The sequence below is a fragment of the Lampetra fluviatilis genome, chromosome 1 (assembly GCF_964198595.1).
Source record: "Lampetra fluviatilis chromosome 1, kcLamFluv1.1, whole genome shotgun sequence".
Lineage (NCBI taxonomy): Eukaryota > Metazoa > Chordata > Hyperoartia > Petromyzontiformes > Petromyzontidae > Lampetra > Lampetra fluviatilis.
This window is the reverse complement of record NC_136275.1, coordinates 14,148,606-14,170,089: the sequence shown is the minus strand read 5'-3', so window position 1 is coordinate 14,170,089 and position 21,484 is coordinate 14,148,606. Positions and strand designations below refer to the sequence as shown.

General features: G+C 44.9%; 1 protein-coding gene across 3 annotated transcripts in view; it reads left to right on the top strand.

Annotated features, from left to right (window-relative positions):
* The window catches only part of LOC144932872 (neuropilin-2-like), a 69,944-nt gene that overhangs the window by 38,235 nt on the left and 10,225 nt on the right, over positions 1 to 21,484 (top strand). For all 3 annotated transcript variants that reach the window (XM_078857280.1, XM_078857269.1, XM_078857272.1), the window contains 3 exons: positions 4,218 to 4,362; positions 12,260 to 12,429; positions 12,940 to 13,149. In XM_078857280.1, the coding sequence (XP_078713406.1) occupies positions 4,218 to 4,362; positions 12,260 to 12,429; positions 12,940 to 13,149 (525 nt within the window). The remainder of the gene's footprint in view (positions 1 to 4,217; positions 4,363 to 12,259; positions 12,430 to 12,939; positions 13,150 to 21,484) is intronic.

The window sequence follows — 21,484 nt, the reverse complement described above, 5'->3', positions numbered from 1 at the left end:
GGCAACAAGTAATTTAACGGCAGCATTATTACTATTATTATTACGATCGCTTATCCTTAAATGTTGCTCTACAATTGTGTAAACATCAAGTCTTTACTATTACAGAGCATACAGCATGATGGAAACTTCATGAGGATGAAACATATCTATAACGACGATTAAACACGGTCAGGGGAGTAATTTATCAAATTCAACGAAGGGCCATTATTGCTGGCCAGCGTCGCTGGCAAATAAAGTACTGCTTGTTTGAGGATCCTTGGAATGCACAGAGATAGACAGTGGGGATGACCTAAGACTGTGCAAAATTGTAGTCCAGACTTGTAGGGCAAATACAACACTAATCTCTTGTTGGTCTGCCTGGTGACTGTCACTCAAAACCCTTGCAGACTTTTCTCTCCCGCATCGGTTAAATGTGATGTCAAATCTGTAATAGAACTGTATATTTCACTTGTCAAGAAACGATGTTCGCAGATGTTGTTTTGATGCTGAGCCTGCATGCAGTTCATTATGCGATTAAAGTGCCATTTTCTTGGGTCTTTCAGTAAAGTCACGTGGATAGGATCAAAGAAAAAAACAAAAGCAACCAAAAAACAACGACGTTTCGATCGGAACACTTTTCTTATTTTCTTTGATCCTATCTATGTGACTTTACCGAAAGATCCAATAATATGAATTCCTGCAGTCACAAAAACTTTACATCAAGATTTAAAGTGCCATTGCTGTGTACGTCTGGGCTTCGCATGCACACACGCACGCGCGCGCACACACGCACTCAAGCACACACACGCACGCAAGCACACACTGGCACTGAGCGACAAAGAACGGGACCACTGCATCTGACATATTGAATGCCGGCGGACACACGCTTTGTCTATTATGTGGTCATATTCTCCTTTCATGTGGATTTTTGGACGGTGTGCATGTTGCGTAAACGCGTCTGTGAGAATGTACAAGTGTGCGGGGAAGTGGCAGCGCAGCGGTTAGTGCACTGGGGATACGAGCCTGTCGACCTCGGTTCAGTTGCCTACCATTGCAAACATCAGTGGCGAGTGATGTCCAAACCCGTCCTGGGCCTCTCCCATAGATCGACTCGGTCTTTAATGAGTACCTGGTGCTGTGTATAAATATGAGCTTTGGGGAGACATGGCTGGGCGTGGTGCAGTCGTCCACACCTCCCTGTCGTGTGCTGTTCCTGCCTTCATAGGTGCCCGCCAACAGCACTTGCCCCAACATTCCATGTAGTCTCAAGGGGGGAATTGTGTTTTGTCTAGGGAAAGATGATAACATGTTAGTTCGCGCACCACTGTTCAAACCCAGTGACGATCTCTATTCAATACTTGCCCACGAATAAATCAGTAGCCGGTGGTATCTAAAGTGGTTCTGGGCCTTGCCTAGGTTGACTCAGCCTTAAATAATTACTTGGTGTGGTGTATCCAGAATAGATCTGGGGAGACATAGTCAGCGAGGCATGGTGCCGGCCACACTTCTTTGTATGCCTTGCTGACCTCAATCGGTATTTATTAAAGGCACTAGCGTGTAATCTGCAATGATAATCACAAGTCATTGTGCACAAAAAAATATTTGTTGGTCGTTTCATACGGTTAGAATCCCAGTGTCCTATGTTCAAAACTTGAATGAATACAGCAGTTATAATTGTACTTTGAGCTTAGCTTTTACATTATCTATATCATTCATTCAAAAGGATAACCCTAATCCCACGTGTTAGCACAGCAGCAGCAACAACACCACCACAATTTGCATTTATAAAGCATATATCTAAAGGTACCATTTAGAAGCCATGGGCTATTTATTTTATAGGGGGAGACTATGTCATAGGCAGAGGAAAGAGAGGAAGCTCTTGAGCCTGGACTCGAGATAGGGGCAGGGATTCACCCAGCAAGGATTGCAAGGATTGCTGGGCGAAGGGAGTTCCAGACTGGGCGGCCAGCAGAGGAGAATAAGTGACGGAATTATCATTCTCAAATGCATAGCGTGGCACATGTAACTCGCATAACATATTACTCAGGAGGCACAAAACGATTCACCGGCTCATACTGACTCTTGCACTCAAAAAGCATGCTTCAAATTGTGCGTCTGAGAACCGGTCATTTAGGATGTACGCAAATTTTACGCAAAATCATATCTCGCGTTATATTTGGGCTGATCTAATCAATGTATGTACACATGTGATATGTAGAAATTGTACAGAACAAAAAAAGAAACCATACATTTGCATGCTGTATTATGCACACATGTGTGCACAAATCTTCTCAGTTAGGCGGTCAACCCATACATAATACAGTGAGGAAAAATAGTATTTGATCCCCTGCTGATTTTGTACGTTTGCCCACTGACAAAGAAATGATAAATTTAGAATTTTAATGGTAGGTTTATTTGAACAGTGAGAGACAGAATAACAACAACAAAATCCAGAAAAACGCATGTCAAAAATGTTATAAATTGATTTGCATTTTAATGAGGGAAATAAGAATTTGACCCCCTCTCAATCAGAAAGATTTCTGGCTCCCAGGTGTCTTTTATACAGGTAACGAGCTGAGATTAGGAGCACACTCTTAAAGGGAGTGCTCCTAATCTCAGTTTGTTACCTGTATAAAAGACACCTGTTCAGAAGCAATCAATCAATCAGATTCCAAACTCTCCACCATGGCCAAGGCCAAAGAGCTCTCCAAGGATGTCAGGGACAAGATTGAAGACATACACAAGGCTGGAATGGGCTACAAGACCATCACCAAGCAGCTTGGTGAGAAGGTGACAACAGTTGGTGCGATTATTCGCAAATGGAAGAAACACAAAAGAATTGTCAATCTCCCTCGGCCTGGGGCTCCATGCAATATCTCACCTCGTGGAGTTGCAATGATCATGAGAACGGTGAGGAATCAGCCCAGAACTACACGGGAGGATCTTGTCAATGATCTTAAGGCAGCTGGGACCATCGTCACCAAGAAAACAGTTGGTAACACACTACGCCGTGAAGGACTGAAATCCTGCAGCGCCCGCAAGGTCCCCCTGCTCAAGAAAGCAGATATACATGCCCGTCTGAAGTATGCCAATGAACATCTGAATGATTCAGAGGACAACTGGGTGAAAGGGTTGTGGTCAGATGAGACCAAAATGGAGCTCTTTGGCATCAACTCAACGCGCCGTGTTTGGCGGAGGAGGAATGCTGCCTATGACCCCAATAACACCATCCCCACCGTCAAACATGGAGGTGGAAACATTATGCTTTGGGGGTGTTTTTCTGCTAAGAGGACAGGACAACTTCACCGCATCAAAGGGACAATGGACGGGGCCATGTACCGTCAACTCTTGGGTGAGAACCTCCTTCCCTCAGCCAGGGCATTGAAAATGGGTCGTGGATGGGTATTCCAGCATGACAATGACCCAAAACACACGGCCAAGGCAACAAAGGAGTGGCTCAAGAAGAAGCACATTAAGGTCCTGGTGTGGCCTAGCCAGTCTCCCGACCTTAATCCCATAGAAAATATGTAGAGGGAGCTGAAGGTTCGAGTTGCCAAACGTCAGCCTCGAAACCTTAATGACTTGGAGAAGATCTGCAAAGAGGAGTGGGACAAAATCCCTCCTGAGATGTGTGCAAATCTGGTGGCCAACTACAAGAAACGTCTGACCTCTGTGATTGCCAACAAGAGTTTTGCCACCAAGTACTAAGTCATGTTTTGCAGAGGGGTCAAATACTTATTTCCCTCATTAAAATACAAATCAATTTATAACATTTTTGACATGCGTTTTTCTGGATATTTCTGTTGTTATTCTGTCTCTGTTCAAATAAACCTACCATTAAAATTATAGACTGATCATTTCTTTGTCAGTGGGCAAACGTACAAAATCAGCAGGGGATCAAATACTTTTTTCCCTCACTGTACCTGGGTCTGTCCCGTGACTTCCTGCCCGACGAGCCTTCCACACTCCACATGACGTCCTCAACGTGCACCTAGCCTCGCACAACTGCCGCGGTGATGTCGCCGTCACTTAGCGGTGAACAACGGCTGTTGTTGTAGCAATTGTAAATTTGCAGCTGTTGTTGTAGCTGTCGTACACAAACACGCACCTTTGCCTAAATATCTCTGTGCTTCTGCACGTGCGTACGTTTGCACATGTTATGTAGTAATGCATTTTAGTGCGTGTGCGTGCTTGCGTGCTTAAAGTGAATGCGTGCATGCTTGCGTGCGTCGGAGCAGGAGTTTGTGGGCAACCAGGATGCAAACTCGGTGGTGCTGAACCGCCTGGCGGAGGTGGTGATCGCGCGCTACGTGCGCATTAAGCCCCTGCAGTGGGTGGGGGGCATCGCGCTCCGCTTCGAGCTCTACGGCTGCCAGGTCACAGGTGAGCCTGCAAAGCGCCACCGCTCCCCGCCGCGGTCCCGGTCATGTTTTTGCCTGCCGCAGCCTGCACACTTGTCACCTCCATCACGGTTGTTCCGCGATATCGACTCCTGAGACAAATTTCCTATCCTCACAATAACATGCATTGACATTTTGTAAGTTAATACTTGTGTAGTGAGTCCAACTAAGTCGCAGACGTTGTCTTGGGAGCAACACTATTTATTTCACCAACTCTACATAACACAACCTACACTTGGGTGTTGAATGCCCATCGAGCCACACTACGGCAGAACTAGACACGGTTCGCTATCCCGGTCCGGATCATAAGCTGGGTCCCGGACCGCGTGGCTAGAGGCTTCTTTTATCCGATGTGGATCTTCTTCACCAGCAACACGAGCTAGATTTGAAGCTTTCATGACTGCAGGAATCCATACTCTTTGGTTCTGTCGGTAAAGTCACGTAGGTATAAAATAAAATAAATCACGACGTTTCAATTGCAACACAATCAATTATCATAAGGTGGGAAAACCACAGCAATATTTTTTTTTTGCTGAAGTGGGAGACAGAGCTGCCGTGGTAAGAGGTTATATAGGTAAGAAAGGGGGGAGGGGCAAGGGGGGAGAGAGAGGGGGGGGAGGGAGCGCTGTGTGGATGCTAGGAGAGGGCACACATCCTCACTGAGCTCAAAACTCTTTAATGAGCATCCTGCATTGGGATGTTTTCGCTAATTTGGTTAACGAGTGGTTTGGTATGTGGGAAGAAAATCAACCATGCATACGACGGGGTAACAAAGCCCTGCACAGGTTAAAGAATTAATTGCTCTGCTGTCATCTCCAAGCAACTTCAAAGCCCAAGCCTCACAATTCCCATGAAGTCTCCCGTTGAAACACTAACCAGGCTAAACCCCTGCGAAGCTTCTGAGATTCGATGAGATCGGGTATAATCAGGCCGATTTGGAGATTGAAAAAGCATAATATTGGTTGGTGATCATAGTGGTTATCAGAAGTGGGTGGTTTGTCGAATTATAATAATTGGAAGTGGTTAGCAGGTTTTACTTTGTGGCCTCAATACCTGATGAGCGTGGTGAGAAGGCAGGGGAGAACTGGCGAGACAGAAGCCAGCGCTGGAATGTGGTGCCTACGCATTGCAATCCCCAAACCTGTCGACTGCAATTGCACGCGTGTGCCAACGCGGCGGGAGGTTGAATCGATGTTCCTCGCCTAGCCCGCTCATCCATTCCACACATCCACGAGCCCGTGAAATGCCGTGCTCAGCCAGAGCTCACCCCATGTAGCGTGTCGCTCACTCAGTCTTTCAATTAACCAATTAGCTTCTAATTAAATCTGAGTCTATTGAGATGGAATATCCCCCTTGCTAGGGACACCCCAGATAATTCGTACAGGCAAAGCACTGTAATGGCTAATTTGTCATAAGTTAAGGGTATGTTTTTTATTGATTTTTTTTCTTTTTTTACGGCCCTTTGTAAATACACTCTTGGATGAAGGTTATCCCATTACATTACTCTGGCTGGGATGAAGGCTATCGCAGCCACGGGAGTTGTTTAACCATACTTTGTCTGCAAGGACCGGTTCAGATATCGCTCGTCACTGGTGTTCATTACCGCAGTACGCTAAAAATTGTGCCACTGCTCCTCCATCATATAAGGTCCTCGTGCGTGACTACTCATAATTATTGGGCCCAGTTCACTCATGAATGTCGTCGCCATTGTCATCATCAGCTATGGCTTATCCACTGCTGGATGAAGGCCACTCCTCAAATCTTCACCATCCCTCACGGCCCCGTGACGCCACAATCCATTTCCCGCCTGCACTCATGCTGATCGCATCGCTCCTGCATACGTGGAGGAGGATCTCATTATTCAACAGCAATCGGGCATATCGTATTGTTAAGGTGTTTGCAGTTTCGGCATGTGTCCGACGTTTTGCTTTATGTGCCGGGAGGTTTTTCAGAAACCGAATCGAAAACACACCGGAGAGCCAAGGAGATGCGTTTCGGCCGTTTCACCACAATATTTTATCTGGCCTGTGAAGACTTGCACATGGCATTGAACTGATGCTGTATAGCAGATGGCAGGCTTTCGGTAAAATATGAAAATAAAGAAGTGGCATCAGAGAGGCACTGTATAAATTGAACTGTTGACTCCATCCGCGTAAACCAGCTGGGTGGTGAGCACGCTTGGCCACCGGGCTAGCCAGCCTCCTCTGATTGCCCGTCCCGTTTTCAATTAAATAGTGATTAGTTGCTGGTGGCCCCAAAAAGCGCTACAAGGACACCCTTAAAGCTTCCTTGAAGAGCTTTGGATTCGACCTGAAAAGCTGGGAATCCCTAGCACAGGACCGACCTGCCTGGAGAAGAAAAGTACAGGACGGTGCAGTCCTCGGTGAGAGTAGGAGACGCTCCTGTGCTATCTTGAAGAGGCAGCAGCGCAAATCTACCAAGGGAAGGACGTGTGGCTGCACCTCAGAGCTCTACATCCTCCCTGACCTGTCCAGTGTGCCACAGGGAATTCCTGGCTCGGATTGGCCTCTTCAGCCATCTGCGCACTCATCAAAACCCAACAAAATGACAAACGTGCCATGGTCATCATCAACTTTGATGGACGAACAAGAAGAAGATTAGTTGCTAGCAGAGGGGTGGAATGGCGGGGAGTCGATCCACTGACACACACATGGGGTTTTGCGGTTACCAGACATGGGCAACCAAGCGTGGCTTAAGCTTCTGCTGTTTGTACTCAAACCGCTGAGCTCGACCGAATTAAGTGCAATCGCAGACACAAATTGAGCAATCATTAGAAGGATGTTATTAACCAGGTAAAACCTTAACTCTAGATTTGAAGCTTTCGTGACTGCAAGGAATCATATTCTTAGGTTTTTTCGGTAAAGTCACGTAGGTAAAACATCAAAATTTATGAAAATAAAATAAAATAAAAACAAAAATCACGACGTTTCGGAGGCAACACAAGTCTCCGTCATCAGGTGGGACCGTCACAGCCGAATTAGCTGCATCAAGTGAGGCAATGATTCAAGAAGTAATCCCTTATAAGCAAGTTGAAGGGGGGAGGAGAGGGGGGGGGGGGCTCATCAGAATGTGGTAGCCAATGAATGGAACGTATCAGGAGGGAGGGGGGCGGGGCTCAAAGACAGCACGGAGTGCTAAGTACAACGCATCGGGAGGGGGGGGGGCGCGGGGCCAAAACAATGGACGACGGCTTGGACGCGGTTGCTGCTGCACACGCCAACACAATGGACAGAGAGGGGGGAGAGGGAGGTCTGATACACATGATAGACAAAAGAACGAAAATGCCCATGTTTATACCAATGCTGGCTGAACAATGAAGAGAGCACTGCCAAAAAATAACTGGGGATGTTAACACTCGGTAAAGTAAAGTAAAATAGTGCCTGTCAGATAAGATGGTCCAAAAAAGTGTAATTAAGTCTTTTTTGCGTGGTTGATAACATCTTTCCAATGATTACTAAGTTTGTACCCATCATCACGGTTGAAATTATGTCTGTGTTTGTATATTTGTATGGCTTCGTGTACAAACCTTTGATGGTAGCCGGGAGGTTTGCAGAGAACCTTGGTCTCGGAAAAGACAATTTCATGAGAGCCCACCGAGTTGTAGCAATGATCGGCAACGGCAGAAGAATCAGTTCTGCCGTGTTTCAGATCTGACTTGTGCTCGCGGACACGATCAGAAACATGACGTTTCGTTTCTCCAATGTAGCAATCACCACAAATGCAACTCAATTTGTAGACTCCAGGATACTGTAAGTCAGGAACGACATCCTTCACAGATGGAATCAGATCACGGATTTTATGCACTGTACTGAATCGGACTTGGATCTTATGTTTGTTTAGAATTTTGGAGATCTTTTTGGTCACGCCTGCTATGTATGGTAACGTGATGGTTTTGGTCGGAGTTTCAAGTGGCTGTTTCTGTGTGGTGGGAGAGACAGCTTGGCGGATAGTACGGTCAGAGTATCCGTTCATCCTGAGGGCCCGATGTACATGTCTTAATTCACCGGTCAGGTGGTGTTTGTCAGAAATGCCATGGGCTCTGTGGTATAGCGTTTTGATGAGAGAATTCTGTTGAGATGGGTGGTGGTGGGAATCCGGTTTCAAGTAGGAATCTGTGTGGGTGGCTTTCCTGTAGACAGAATGTCCCAATGATCCGTCAGGCCTCCTCTCAAACAGAATATCCAAGAATGGTAGTTTACCGTCAATTCTAGACACCCATCCATCAGATTCAACATGGAAGTGGAGAAAGACGGTAAACTACCATTCTTGGATATTCTGTTTGAGAGGAGGCCTGACGGATCCTTGGGACATTCTGTCTACAGGAAAGCCACCCACACAGATTCCTACTTGAAACCGGATTCCCACCACCACCCATCTCAAAAGAATTCTCTCATCAAAACGCTATACCACAGAGCCCATGGCATTTCTGACAAACACCACCTGACCGGTGAATTAAGACATGTACATCGGGCCCTCAGGATGAACGGATACTCTGACCGTACTATCCGCCAAGCTGTCTCTCCCACCACACAGAAACAGCCACTTGAAGCTCCGACCAAAACCATCACGTTACCATACATAGCAGGCGTGACCAAAAAGATCTCCAAAATTCTAAACAAACATAAGATCCAAGTCCGATTCAGTACAGTGCATAAAATCCGTGATCTGATTCCATCTGTGAAGGATGTCGTTCCTGACTTACAGTATCCTGGAGTCTACAAATTGAGTTGCATTTGTGGTGATTGCTACATTGGAGAAACGAAACGTCATGTTTCTGATCGTGTCCGCGAGCACAAGTCAGATCTGAAACACGGCAGAACTGATTCTTCTGCCATTGCCGATCATTGCTACAACTCGGTGGGCTCTCATGAAATTGTCTTTTCCGAGACCAAGGTTCTCTGCAAACCTCCCGGCTACCATCAAAGGTTTGTACACGAAGCCATACAAATATACAAACACAGACATAATTTCAACCGTGATGATGGGTACAAACTTAGTAATCATTGGAAAGATGTTATCAACCACGCAAAAAAAGACTTAATTACACTTTTTTGGACCATCTTATCTGACAGGCACTATTTTACTTTACTTTACCGAGTGTTAACATCCCCAGTTATTTTTTGGCAGTGCTCTCTTCATTGTTCAGCCAGCATGGGTATAAACATGGGCATTTTCGTTCTTTTGTCTATCATGTGTATCAGACCTCCCCTCCCCCCTCTCTGTCCATTGTGTTGGCGTGTGCAGCAGCAACCGCGTCCAAGCCGTCGTCCATTGTTTTGGCCCCGCTCCCCCCCCCTCCCCCTCCCGATGCGTTGTACTTAGCACTCCGTGCTGTCTTTGAGCCCCGACCCCTCCCTCCCGATACGTTCCATTCATTGGCTACCACATTCTGATGAGCCCCCCCCTCTCCTCCCCCCTTCAACTTGCTTATAAGGGATTACTTCTTGAATCATTGCCTCACTTGATGCAGCTAATTCGGCTGTGACGGTCCCACCTGATGACGGAGACTTGTGTTGCCTCCGAAACGTCGTGATTTTTGTTTTTATTTTATTTTATTTTCATTAATTTTGATGTTTTACCTACGTGACTTTACCGAAAAAACCTAAGAATATAAAACCTTAACTGTTTATGGTTGTTCCATCATATCTGCCGGGTGCTTGTCTGTTTTTCCGAGTTAATTTCTCCCCGCATCCCCAGCGTTTGGCATTGTTGCTGCATTGGCAACCCTCCACCTTTCTCTCCCCCTAGCTCTCCCGTCACCTCAGCAGACCTTACTCTGCCCCCCCCCCCCATCTCTAGCCCCGCCCATGTACCCTACCTATATAGTCTATATAACCTCGTGCCACGGCAGCTCTCTCGCCTTCTTCAGAAGTTGTTTCTTGCTATGGTTGTCCCACCTGATGACGATTGCTTGTGTTGCGATCGAAACGTCGTGATTTGTTATATTTTATATCTAACTACGTGACTTTACCGATAGAACCAAAGAGTATGCAATCGCAGAATTTGCAGACGAGGGATTTTTTTCTTTTTTTGGGGGTGTGGGGGTGGGTGGTGTGGGGCTGGCAGTTTGGGGTGTGTGCGTGCACTATAATGAACAACTAAGTTCGTGCTTAAACCCACCGGGAGACCGTGTTTTTCTGCAACTGATAAATACAGAAGTATATACGTACGGTCTACGTGCCAGAAATTGGTGAATTATTTAAGTGCTCTTTTGCATATTCTTGGATCTTTCGGTAAAGTCACGTAGAAGGGAAATAATAAAATATAACAAAATGTTTATATATTTGTTTTATTTCCCTTCTACTTGACTTTACCGAAAGATCCAAGAAACTGAATCCCTGCAGTCACGAAAGCTTTAAATCGAAATTTGCTCTTTTGCAAGCTTGAAAATGGCCAGTCTCCTGAAATGTCTCTCTATTAGTTACAGTAAATTAAAAAAATAGTTTTAATTGACCTGTTATTTAATGTATATTTATGCTCGAGTAATTAGTTTTTGGACGAGGCATGTTATTTGCGAAGGGAAGGGCTCACGTTTGACAGGTGATGTCAAAGCAGTGTGTGTACACTGCGGGATGTGTAACTGCTGCTGCATAGGGTGTGTGTGCATGTGTTCACAGTTGCCGGTGGGACACGTGCCATCACCTAGAGCACATTCTAAATGAGATGCTCTATTTAACTGCACATTTACAACAATAAAATGTATTAATTAGGGTGAACGGCTCGCTGCCAAGATGACGCCTGTGTGGCAGAATTAGGAAATAGGTTACATGCGGAATGCTTCTTTATAGGATTATCATGCTGCTTTTACATGAAGTGAAATACATTAAGGCTCTCGGTTTACATCAATGTGATTTGCAAGCGGATAAATTATTACACGTGATTGGCCCTTATTTTGTACAACATAATAGGGCACTTTGATCATCTAGAAATTCATTTTATACTGCACTTAGAGGGAAAAAAAAGGGCAGCCGAACAAACTGAAATTTGCGATCTGTCGCATTTCATTTGCGTTGGAGCCGAATTTGCGCGGAGCCTGTGCGGGAGCCCCCACGCGTGCGAGATGCGCGTTCGCCCGCAGGCGACAATTTTGTCTCGCTGGCCCGGGGGCTTGGCGACATACCCAACTCCCGAGCACTCTCATCTGCTGTCACGTGGAGATTTATTGCCAGGGATGTCACCCGTTATCAAAAAGCAGGAGTCACGAGGACACGATTAAAGGATTTACGAATCCTTGATTGTGTTAGGACGAGCGATTGTTACGAAGTGTAATGCTATTATCACTGAAAACAGGGGAAGCAGATCTAATAATTCCGGCTGGTGGCTGGCATTCTGCCGTGGGTTTGGCTAGGCCAGGCCTCGAGAAGGATGGGCCCCGTCGTGTCCCCGTGTCCGTGATGGGAGGCAGAGAAGCAGGATCCCCCTGTTTGTGTCTTATGATCGTATAGATGCTGAGGCTGGACATCTGACGAACGCTTTAATAATTTGCATCACTGACCGATTTAAACGTTTTTCAATTTAAAAGTATATATTTTTTACATTTCACATTTGTTGGGTACATTGCAGTTATCGATCATTGAATCTTTTCATTGTAATCACAATGCAGTCTAAAATGAGACAATGTGATAATCGTATCGATTAATTGTTTCAAAGAATTTCAAAGGTCTACGTGTAGCAGCACTCCTGATGATGGCTTCTTAAAAGAGACGTCATTGGGCGTCATGGCAGCGGTGGGTTGTACACCTTTCCTTGAAGAAGGGCACAGACGTGCCGGACCTGAAAGTGTTGTTTGGTAAACCGCCATAATTTTGACGCAAAACAGCTTAACCTCTGACCCTAACGTCCGTCCATCCTCACGACAGACGGGCCATGCTCGGAGTTGCTGGGGCTCACGTCAGGGCTGATCCCAGACGGGCAGCTCACGGCCTCCTCCAGCCTGGACATGCGCTGGGGCGCAGCCAGCGCTCGCCTACTGGGGGGGCGCTACGGTTGGGCGCCGGCGAATCCCAACGCGCATGGGCAGTGGCTGCAGGTCCATACTCCAAATTCACCCTCCACCAGACAGAGCTAACCCTGTTGCACAATGCTGCTGCACTCACCAACCATCATCCACTGCTCACCAATGGCTCCCACCGCTTCCACCCACCAACCCCACCCACCACTCATCACCCACTCCCACTGCTCACCACCTACACCCACTGGTCACCACCTACACCTACTGCTTGACTGTTCACCAACTGCATCCACCGCTTACCACCCACACCCACCACGAGGTTAATAAAGAAAATAAGTTCACTTGAGAGGATCTTAGGAATAGTTTTATGCAGTCTGCTTGTATAGGGTATTTCTTTAAACACGTAGGGTGATGCTCTTTTCTGTGAGAGTTTAAAACAGACAATTCGTCTCACATTATGAAGTCAACATACAATTGAATTACACCCACCTGGGATAAAGCTCGAATGTTTTTAAAAGGCTGCCATTTTCAAAATTTGTATAATAAGAATAATAACAACAATAATCAATCATGCTCCCAATCTTCAAGGTGGACCTGGGACAGCCACGCACGGTGACGGGGGTCATGCTGCAGGGGGCCAAGGGGGTCCTTGTCGGGCACCACTCGCCGCCTGTTGGCATCGCGAGCCATGGCCACGGCCCCCGGGACATCAAGGCCTTCGTGCGGCGGTTCCGCCTGGCGCATAGCATGGACGGCGTGACATGGACTCACTCTCGCACATTGGACGGAATCTACAAGGTGAGCCCCCCCCCCCCCCCCCCCCCAGGGCCGGTGGAGGATACATGCCTGGGACATGGTGGACGGGGTGGAAGCATAGGGCCTCGTGCTTGCAGCCAGAGGTCTTTATGGGAGACTGAACGATGTCTGCGCATGGTAAAATTGGGCGTTAAACTCGCAGGCTGTGGGACAGGCCAAGGCTGTTCCTGTAGAATGCACTACAATTTGGATTCATCTGGCGTGCAACTGCATCTACAAGATGCTGTGCAGAAAGGACGGGGACATGCATGTCACGAGGATGAAATTGACGTGTTTCTGTTGTTGTTTCTTAAGGTGTAATTTGAATTATGCCACATGTACAGCTACGTAAGTCGCCCCCCGTGTTTATTTTATACTGTCTGAGTTAAGGGGCACCACGGTGGCGGGATGTTAACTACCTTGCCTGGTATACAGGCGGTCATGGATTTCATCCCAACTCTTGATGCCTGTATATTTGGATTTTGCATGTTTTCCTCATGGTCGTGTAGATATTTAGCCGGATCGTCCAGTTTTTTTCTCCAAAATTAAAATCAACATGCATTTAGAGTATTTGGCTGCTATAATTTTCCACGTAATAAGTCACCTCATTAAGCTATCAATTTGAGGCCAGATCGCTTCTGAAAAATATCTATAAAGCTCAGTGGGCCTTACCTTACCTGGTAAAATTAAAATAGATTAGTTTTTAGTTTAGTTAATATTGTCTGTCATATCTCTATGTTGTTCACTATATCTTAATCACTTGCTTAACCTCGAGGTATTATTTGCTTTACTCGCTTTTTTGCCCATCCAATAATTTGCATATGCCGTGAACAAACCATTATGGCACACGCTATTCAATGCGTATACTTTGAACATTGCATGTGCTGTATCTATTTGCTGATTTAGTGATATCACAAGATGATGCGAGATGGAGATTGCAGGGGGAGCCCGTCATCCAATAGTGGATAGAGCACAGCTGATAATGATGATGATTCTTTGGTTCTTTCGGTAAAGTCACGTATAAAGATACAGAGACGATCTTTCTCTTTGTGCCGATACGTGTTCTCTCTCTGTGTATCTTTGTGATATCTGTCTGCTTATATGTCTGTCTATAGTTTTCTGGTTAGATTGTTGTTGCTATTTCTTTTATACCTGATGATCATTGCTTGTGTTGCAATCGAAACGTCGTAGTATGCTATTATTTAATTTATTATTTTATCTTTATACGTGACTTTACCAAAATAACCCAATAATAATTCCTGCAGTCACGAAAGCTCCAAAATTAAGATTGAACCACTTCTACGGGGAAGTTTTAAGCTTACCTTTTTTCTCTCTCTCTGGTTTTTTGTTTTCTCTCTCTGCCTGTGTCCTCTCTTTGGAATTTTCACACTTAAATTCTAACTTAGCAATCTTTGAAATACGTAATCAACCAGGCTGTGTGTTACTTGTGTGTTGACCGACTCTCTGTGTTGCATTACATTACATTTCGATATTTTGCTAGGTTATTTAATTTTAGTGTGTCTTTCTCCTAATTTTCAAGCTTGCGTACCGTACCACGTCGTCGTCCACTCATTGACATGCTAATTTTTTCTCTGCCCCCTCCCTCTCTCCGCCCCCGCCCCCTCTCTATATTTAAGGCCTCGTCACAGAGACGATCTTTCTCTTTGTGCCGATACGTGTTCTCTCTCTGTGTATCTTTGTGATATCTGTCTGCTTATATGTCTGTCCATAGTTTTCTGGTTAGATTTTTGTTGCTATTTCTTTTATACCTGATGATGATTGCTTGTGTTGCAATCGAAACGTCGTAGTATGCTATTTTTTAATTTATTAATTTATCTTTATACGTGACTTTACCGAAAGAACCAAAGAATAATTCCTGCAGTCACGAAAGCTCCAAAATTAAGAATGATGATGATGTTGATGATAAAGAATGAGACCACTGCACAGCTTATCAAGCAAGTGCAATCGCTTGGTAGTTTTAATCCCTCAGCCCTCTAATGATTTTTGGAGATAATTACCGAAGCATTCCATCTTGTTAAGTGAAACGTTAAAGACTCCGTGGTAGCATTCATCTATCTGCATTGCACACCAGCGTTAATACCAATTCTTTAATCTGTAAAATTGACCAATGATTAATTTGTAAAGATTAATCAATACCTAATCATTTGTAACTCGTAAATTGCCATATCATCCTTGCGAAATGGAATTAATGTCTGTGCCTGGTTAAATAATTTGCGCTGAAATCCATAAAATCGAGAATAGTTTGTGCATTTTATATAGTCAATTTGGAAACTAACGTACTCTACTGCAATTGCTAAATGTAAATGCTTACGATATACGGTACGTCCAATTTTAAGCAAAATATACACGCTGTGACTTTTAAAAATATTCATGTAACAAGCATATTGTGTTGTAACTCTCAAGAATAAACCTGGTGCTCTGTTTTCATGCTCATGAGAATGCTGAGATATTTTGGCAAACGTTGTTCAATGTTTCATTGGAACCTCATTTGCCAGTAAAAAATATGATGATTGGTTTTTTACCCTTCTATCTGGCAACAAAACTGAAACACCTTTTTTTACAAGGAGTCATGTTTGCATAGACCACAATACCTGCAGTCAAAATGCAAGCAAAAAACATAACTCTGATAATGTATGCACTGTCCTTGAAGTTGATTGGTCCACACCCGAGACAGCTTTCCTTAGAGCCTAGTCTCACATGGGTTGGACCAGATGACGCCAAAAGGCGCACAACTCAAAGACAATGCACCATCAGAGTATGAGAGCTCGGGGTAAGCATTTACATCATTGGAACCTCATTTGCCAGTAAAAAATATGAGTTATGTTTTTTGTTTGCATTATGACTGCAGGTATTGTGGTCTATGCAAACATGACTCCTTGTAAAAAAAAGGTGTCAGTTTTGTTGCCAGATAGAAGGGTAAAAAAACAATTATCATATTTTTTACTGGAAAATGAGGTTCCAATGATGTAAATGCTTACCCCGAGCTCTCATACTCTGATGGTGCGTTGTCTTTGAGTTGTGCGCCTTTTGGCGTCATCTGGTCCAACCCATGTGAGACTAGGCTCTAAGGAAAGCTGTCTCGGGTGTGGACCAATCAACTTCAAGGACAGTGCATACATTATCAGAGTTATGTTTTTTGTTTGCATTATGACTGCAGGTATCGTGGTCTATGCAAACATGACTCCTTGTAAAAAAGGTGTCAGTTTTGTTGCCAGATAGAAGGGTAAAAAAACAATTATCTTGTTCAATGTTGTTCATTAGCCAAGTTAGACTTAGAGCCATCGTCCAAGCCTAAGCTAACTTCTCCATTTGAGGTGTAATGATTCCTTCGATTCAGTCTCACGATTTGATTGAATTTAGGCGACCTCTAGTGGTTGCAGGTGCCTTACAAACTCATTACATACACCATAGGCAGTGGATACGGAATATTGCATGGGCGATTCTATCCATATTCTTAGCTCAAAAATCTATATAATTTGGTACGTCATTACACCTCAGCTCCATCATGCACCCTGGTTAAGTAACTCGCAAACATGAAAAAGTTAGCCTAACCAGTCCAGAACAATAATTGGCACATTAGGTTGTGTGACTAGACCTCAGATGTTAGATTTTCTGTTGATATTCTGTTTATCTCCCAGAGGAATGGCCAACAGTATTTTTTAGAGCCGTGCTCATATCTTATCTTAATTAATCTTTTGGAGCGTAGCTATATTCTTTTCCTGTTTGTGTGACTTTTTATAAGATGTTTACAAAACGGACAGTGCGTACTTGTGTGTCTATGTGCAGTTGTCTGTATGTGTGTGTCTATGCGTGTGTGTGGGGAGCGGTAGTGTAGGGGTTCACGTGCTGCGCTATGAACCCGGCGACCCGAGTTGGATTCCCGCTCACGGCCAACACCAGTGACAATTATCTGAACCGGTCCTGGGCTTCCCCTAGTTTGACTCAGCCTCAAATCAGTACCTGGTGCGGTGTGTAAAACATCACCATGAGGGAGACAAAGGCGGCCGGACGTAGTGTTGGTCACCCACCCCCTCGTGTGCCGTATCGGCCTTCATAGGTGCTTGCTAACAGTACTTGCCCCCAACAGTCTGTTCACGCTATACGTGGGTCTTTGTTTATGCGTGTGTGTGTCCATGCTCTCAGTTTTATAAGACCCTGTTATGTTATCACACCGGAGATGGTTGTGTGGAAAAAGTCCTTGCCGCGAGGAAAATGTTTGTTTACTGCCCGCCTTTATTTCTGCAAAGTAGGACTTCTTGCTCGCGTTTACACAACACTCAGCACTCAAATTTTTAGTGTTGTTGGGTGAAAAATTTTCTCTGTGGAGGGACATCGTCTTCTGAGTTCTCCCTGTCTACTAGTTCGATAAATAATGCCCTTTATTCTTCCAGTAAAGTGCTGTCTCTGTCTTAGGAGGGCCTTACATTTGGATATTTGGCCAATTCAATTTATGAGCATTTGGTACAGTATGTGGGAGTAAAATTGAGTCCCCGGAGAAAACCCATAATGCACACGAGTGGAGAATGCTCAACACTTCACACAGATGCCCAAATGAGCAGGAAAGTACCAGATCAGATAAGATGAAGGGAAGCAAGGAACCTGCCCTTAGAAACTGAAGTCATGTCGAGAATAATTAACATCCTAACATCGTCTGAAAGTGGTGACTGAAAGAGCTCTGGTCTCGGGTTGTGGGGCCCCTAGTACAGCACAACTACCAAAGGCAGATGAGCATCTAGCAGCCAATGATACCACAAACAATTAGGCGAGACATACAGATGCTTTGCTGTGCAACCAGGTGAGAACCCATTCTGTGTGTCTGTTTGAACTTCTTTCACACCGTACGTAGCCAACCGTGCTAATCAGAGGTGAAGTAGCAACTGCACATATGCTTCACTAAGCATCAGGATCACTGCGACACCGTTACACAAGTTCGGATAAACTGGCAGGAGTTGCTCACCAACTACGAGATGTACAGTGGTAGGCAGAAGGTGAGGGAAATTTGTGGCGGCATCAACCGTATTGGCCGTGATGACCGACCTTAATTTTTGACCTTGAGTATTTGTAATAATAATTACAAACACTTACGTGGCCCAGATTCAAGTTAAGTAATGCACTATTGCCGTGGAAAGTTATGTAACTGGATACATAAAGGAGTTTTCTGTGTTTTTATGCCCTATTATGTTTTTAAATATGTCGTATTAAACACAAATAATTTATTTACATGACACATTCTGTCTCCATCACATATGAACTCTATTCCAGTGCAGAACATTTTTATCGTATTAAATGAACAACTTACCGCTTACAGCCAGCCCCACTACCCGGTGGGCATTGTTATTGGTCCATATACGACAGTCAGGCAACCGCTGTACAATAAACTGGGCTATAGCTCTTAATTTTTACGTGCGCACCTAAACGCCCTGCTCACAACCACCTTCCCCGCTCGCAGTTGTTTCTCTATTGATAAAACGAAAGAGAGCAGAAACAATGTTATACTGATGTAGTGACATAGCGCTGACTGTTGGACAGCAGCAGCAACTGCAGGTGGACACTTAGCGCACATACCGCTGAGCATATACACGTGTGTGCTGACAGGGCGGAGGAACTGGGGCAAGGGTCACGGTAGACCTCGTGTGGAAGCCCCTGGAACCCACTAGAGGGTTCGAGAAGGGAGGCGCGGCTAGGGCGGAGCCAAGTCCCCCGAGGGGAATATAAGCAACGGAGAGCGAGAGCTCTGGGCTGCCGGTTCTGGGATTGGACTCGTCTCGTCGTCGCCGCCGCCTTCGCACGATCATTCCGCGACCGGACAGTAATTGACTGTCCCAGTCGATGCCATCGTTGCAACGCGGACAGGGTCGTGTCTGGGACAGGTCATGCGGCAGCGGGGTCGTATGTGAGAGAGAGAGAGAGGGGGCCCGAGTGGTGGCGTGAGCTCGGCAACAACAATAACAAGGGCAGAGCGGTGCCACCTGCGACCACCTCATCTCCAGCTGACTGTGTGTGCGACGCATGCGACCTGCACGCACAGACGACACTACACTTACATGCGTACATTAGGGGATTATTTAGTTGAGCAGCGTTGCTCGGTTAGGATTAACAGCAGCGTTCACCTGGTCACGGTGGACCGCGTTCTTTCTACATGTCCTTGCGTTCTACCCATCGCTTCGAGTTGTGGATGAGGATGAGGTCATTGGTTGACATCAACTCGACCCGCTGTTCTCCATTTGCGTTAGAATCAGTGTAGCCCCAATGTAAACTGGTAAACTGGACTAATTGTAGCCTCGATTCAGTGTACCCCCTGTCAGGGCTGGATGAACTAGGCTTAGCGTAAATACAGGACTGAAGCCCACTTTATGAGCATGGCCGTTGGCAGTGAGCTATTTCTGTTGGAATGTGCTTGAGAAAAGAATGCCTCGTATTTACAACACTTGAAACATTTAAAAAAACAGCCGTTTCCTACTCTACTTACGATGGTGTATTAACAATGCTAATTATCCGTAACATGTTTGTTCTGCTATACACACGCGTACGGCATATTTACATCAAAAGTAAAAAAAAAGTAAGAGACAATGAAAAGCCTTTGCGTGCAAATTACCACACAGCGCTTTGAGATGCGGTGTCATTTAACAAGGAGAAGAAGTAGACGGAATAATCATCGTTATTATTAAATGCTTATATGTAAATAAGAATTAGAATTGTGCTTAAAAGAAACTTACAACACACGCATAGTCATAATTAGCTATGAGCAACAGTGTGGGGACCCTCATTGAAGGATTTCAGAGCACGTTAAGAGAGAGCATCGCGCGCAGATGTCAACACCGTCCATGTTGAGAGAGGCACGACCTTTAACCCGCCCTGCGGGGCGGTCAGGGTCGTGGGCAGGCCCTGTGTGTTTTCATCTGGGCTGGAGCAACATTCAAGATAACTCTCGGTTGAAGAGGCCTTTCGCGATTGATGTTGATTGATGGAGCTCGCGAATCGTCGAATGTTTCCCTCCCCGCTCGAAGTTGTCATTTGCAGTTTCCATTTGAGTTCTAGGCAAAGTAATGATTTACCATCCGCCACCACCACCTCATGATTCAATTCATGAACACAATTTGTGGCTTGAGAATCAATTAAACTATCAATGTTTTTTGTACTGCTGTCTTGTCTGTGCTGACTATCTTGTTTGTCCTGTCTGTACTGTCCGTACAGCCTTGTTACGTCTTGTTTAAACTATCGGCCTTGTTTGTTTAGTCTCTTTCTGAACTTTAGCCTAAAGGAACAAAAATATGCATATTTTTGTGTGACTTGCAAATCATAGATTTTATACATGTGATTATATGCACATATCACGAGCATAATAATCTCCTTTAATTGCCCGATTATTACGTGCCTAGTATGTGTCTATTGCTGTAATGTGTTCTAGTATTTTGTGAACTAAAACCTAAAATTTGCTTGTTCGATGTTTGATATGACTGCCAGAAGAAGAGTGCTTACCAAGGCGTTTGAGCACAGATGATTGATATAGACATTGTAGGCAATATCCCATTTTCATATATCTGGAGTTCAGTTATTTTCCGTAGAAAGGCCATGTTTTACAAATCCAGATTGTTTTTTATGAAGTTGATGTTATTTTTAATGAGTACTTGTGCAGAACTGCCAGTGTAGTCTCTTAATTATTTTAAATGTTAATTTATATGACTTCATTGTAATTATATCTTTGGTGTGCATGTGTGTGTGTGTTTACTGTTATCTGTTTAAACTGTCTGCTGAAGAATGTATTACTGCTTGCGCAAAAATGTGGACAAAATGCCTCCTAACTAGGCAGTAAATGGAGACAACACAATTTTTCGCTTGGAAAACTTTTGGAAAAATCACTCCATGTAGAGAGACGAGGCTACTGGCAGCCCTCAAGGCCTGCTGTGCATGGTGATCGGGTTGTTGGTTGTGTCGGTGTTTACCCTGTCTCCAGGCATGTGACAATTCACTCCTCTCCACTATGAGTTAGTGATTCAATAAAAAAAACTCTTTGTTTTTTGTCGCGTTTATAACATCGTGTTCATCTTGTTTCGAGTTTTCTGTCTTGTATTGTACACGTTTGTTCTGTCCACTGGACTAAATGTAACGACATAATTTTCATATAATTTGCGTAAAGCGTAAGCAATCAAAACATTTTCCCTGATTTTTTCCCACGTGGTCTTGCGTGGTTGGCTGGGACCCTGGTGTATGGAATGCCATAGCCCAGCACTTGGGTCCATCCAGCTCTGTCTGCACACTCGATTACTACGCCACTGCTTGTACCCAAAAATACATTTTAATCGAAGCATCGTTAACC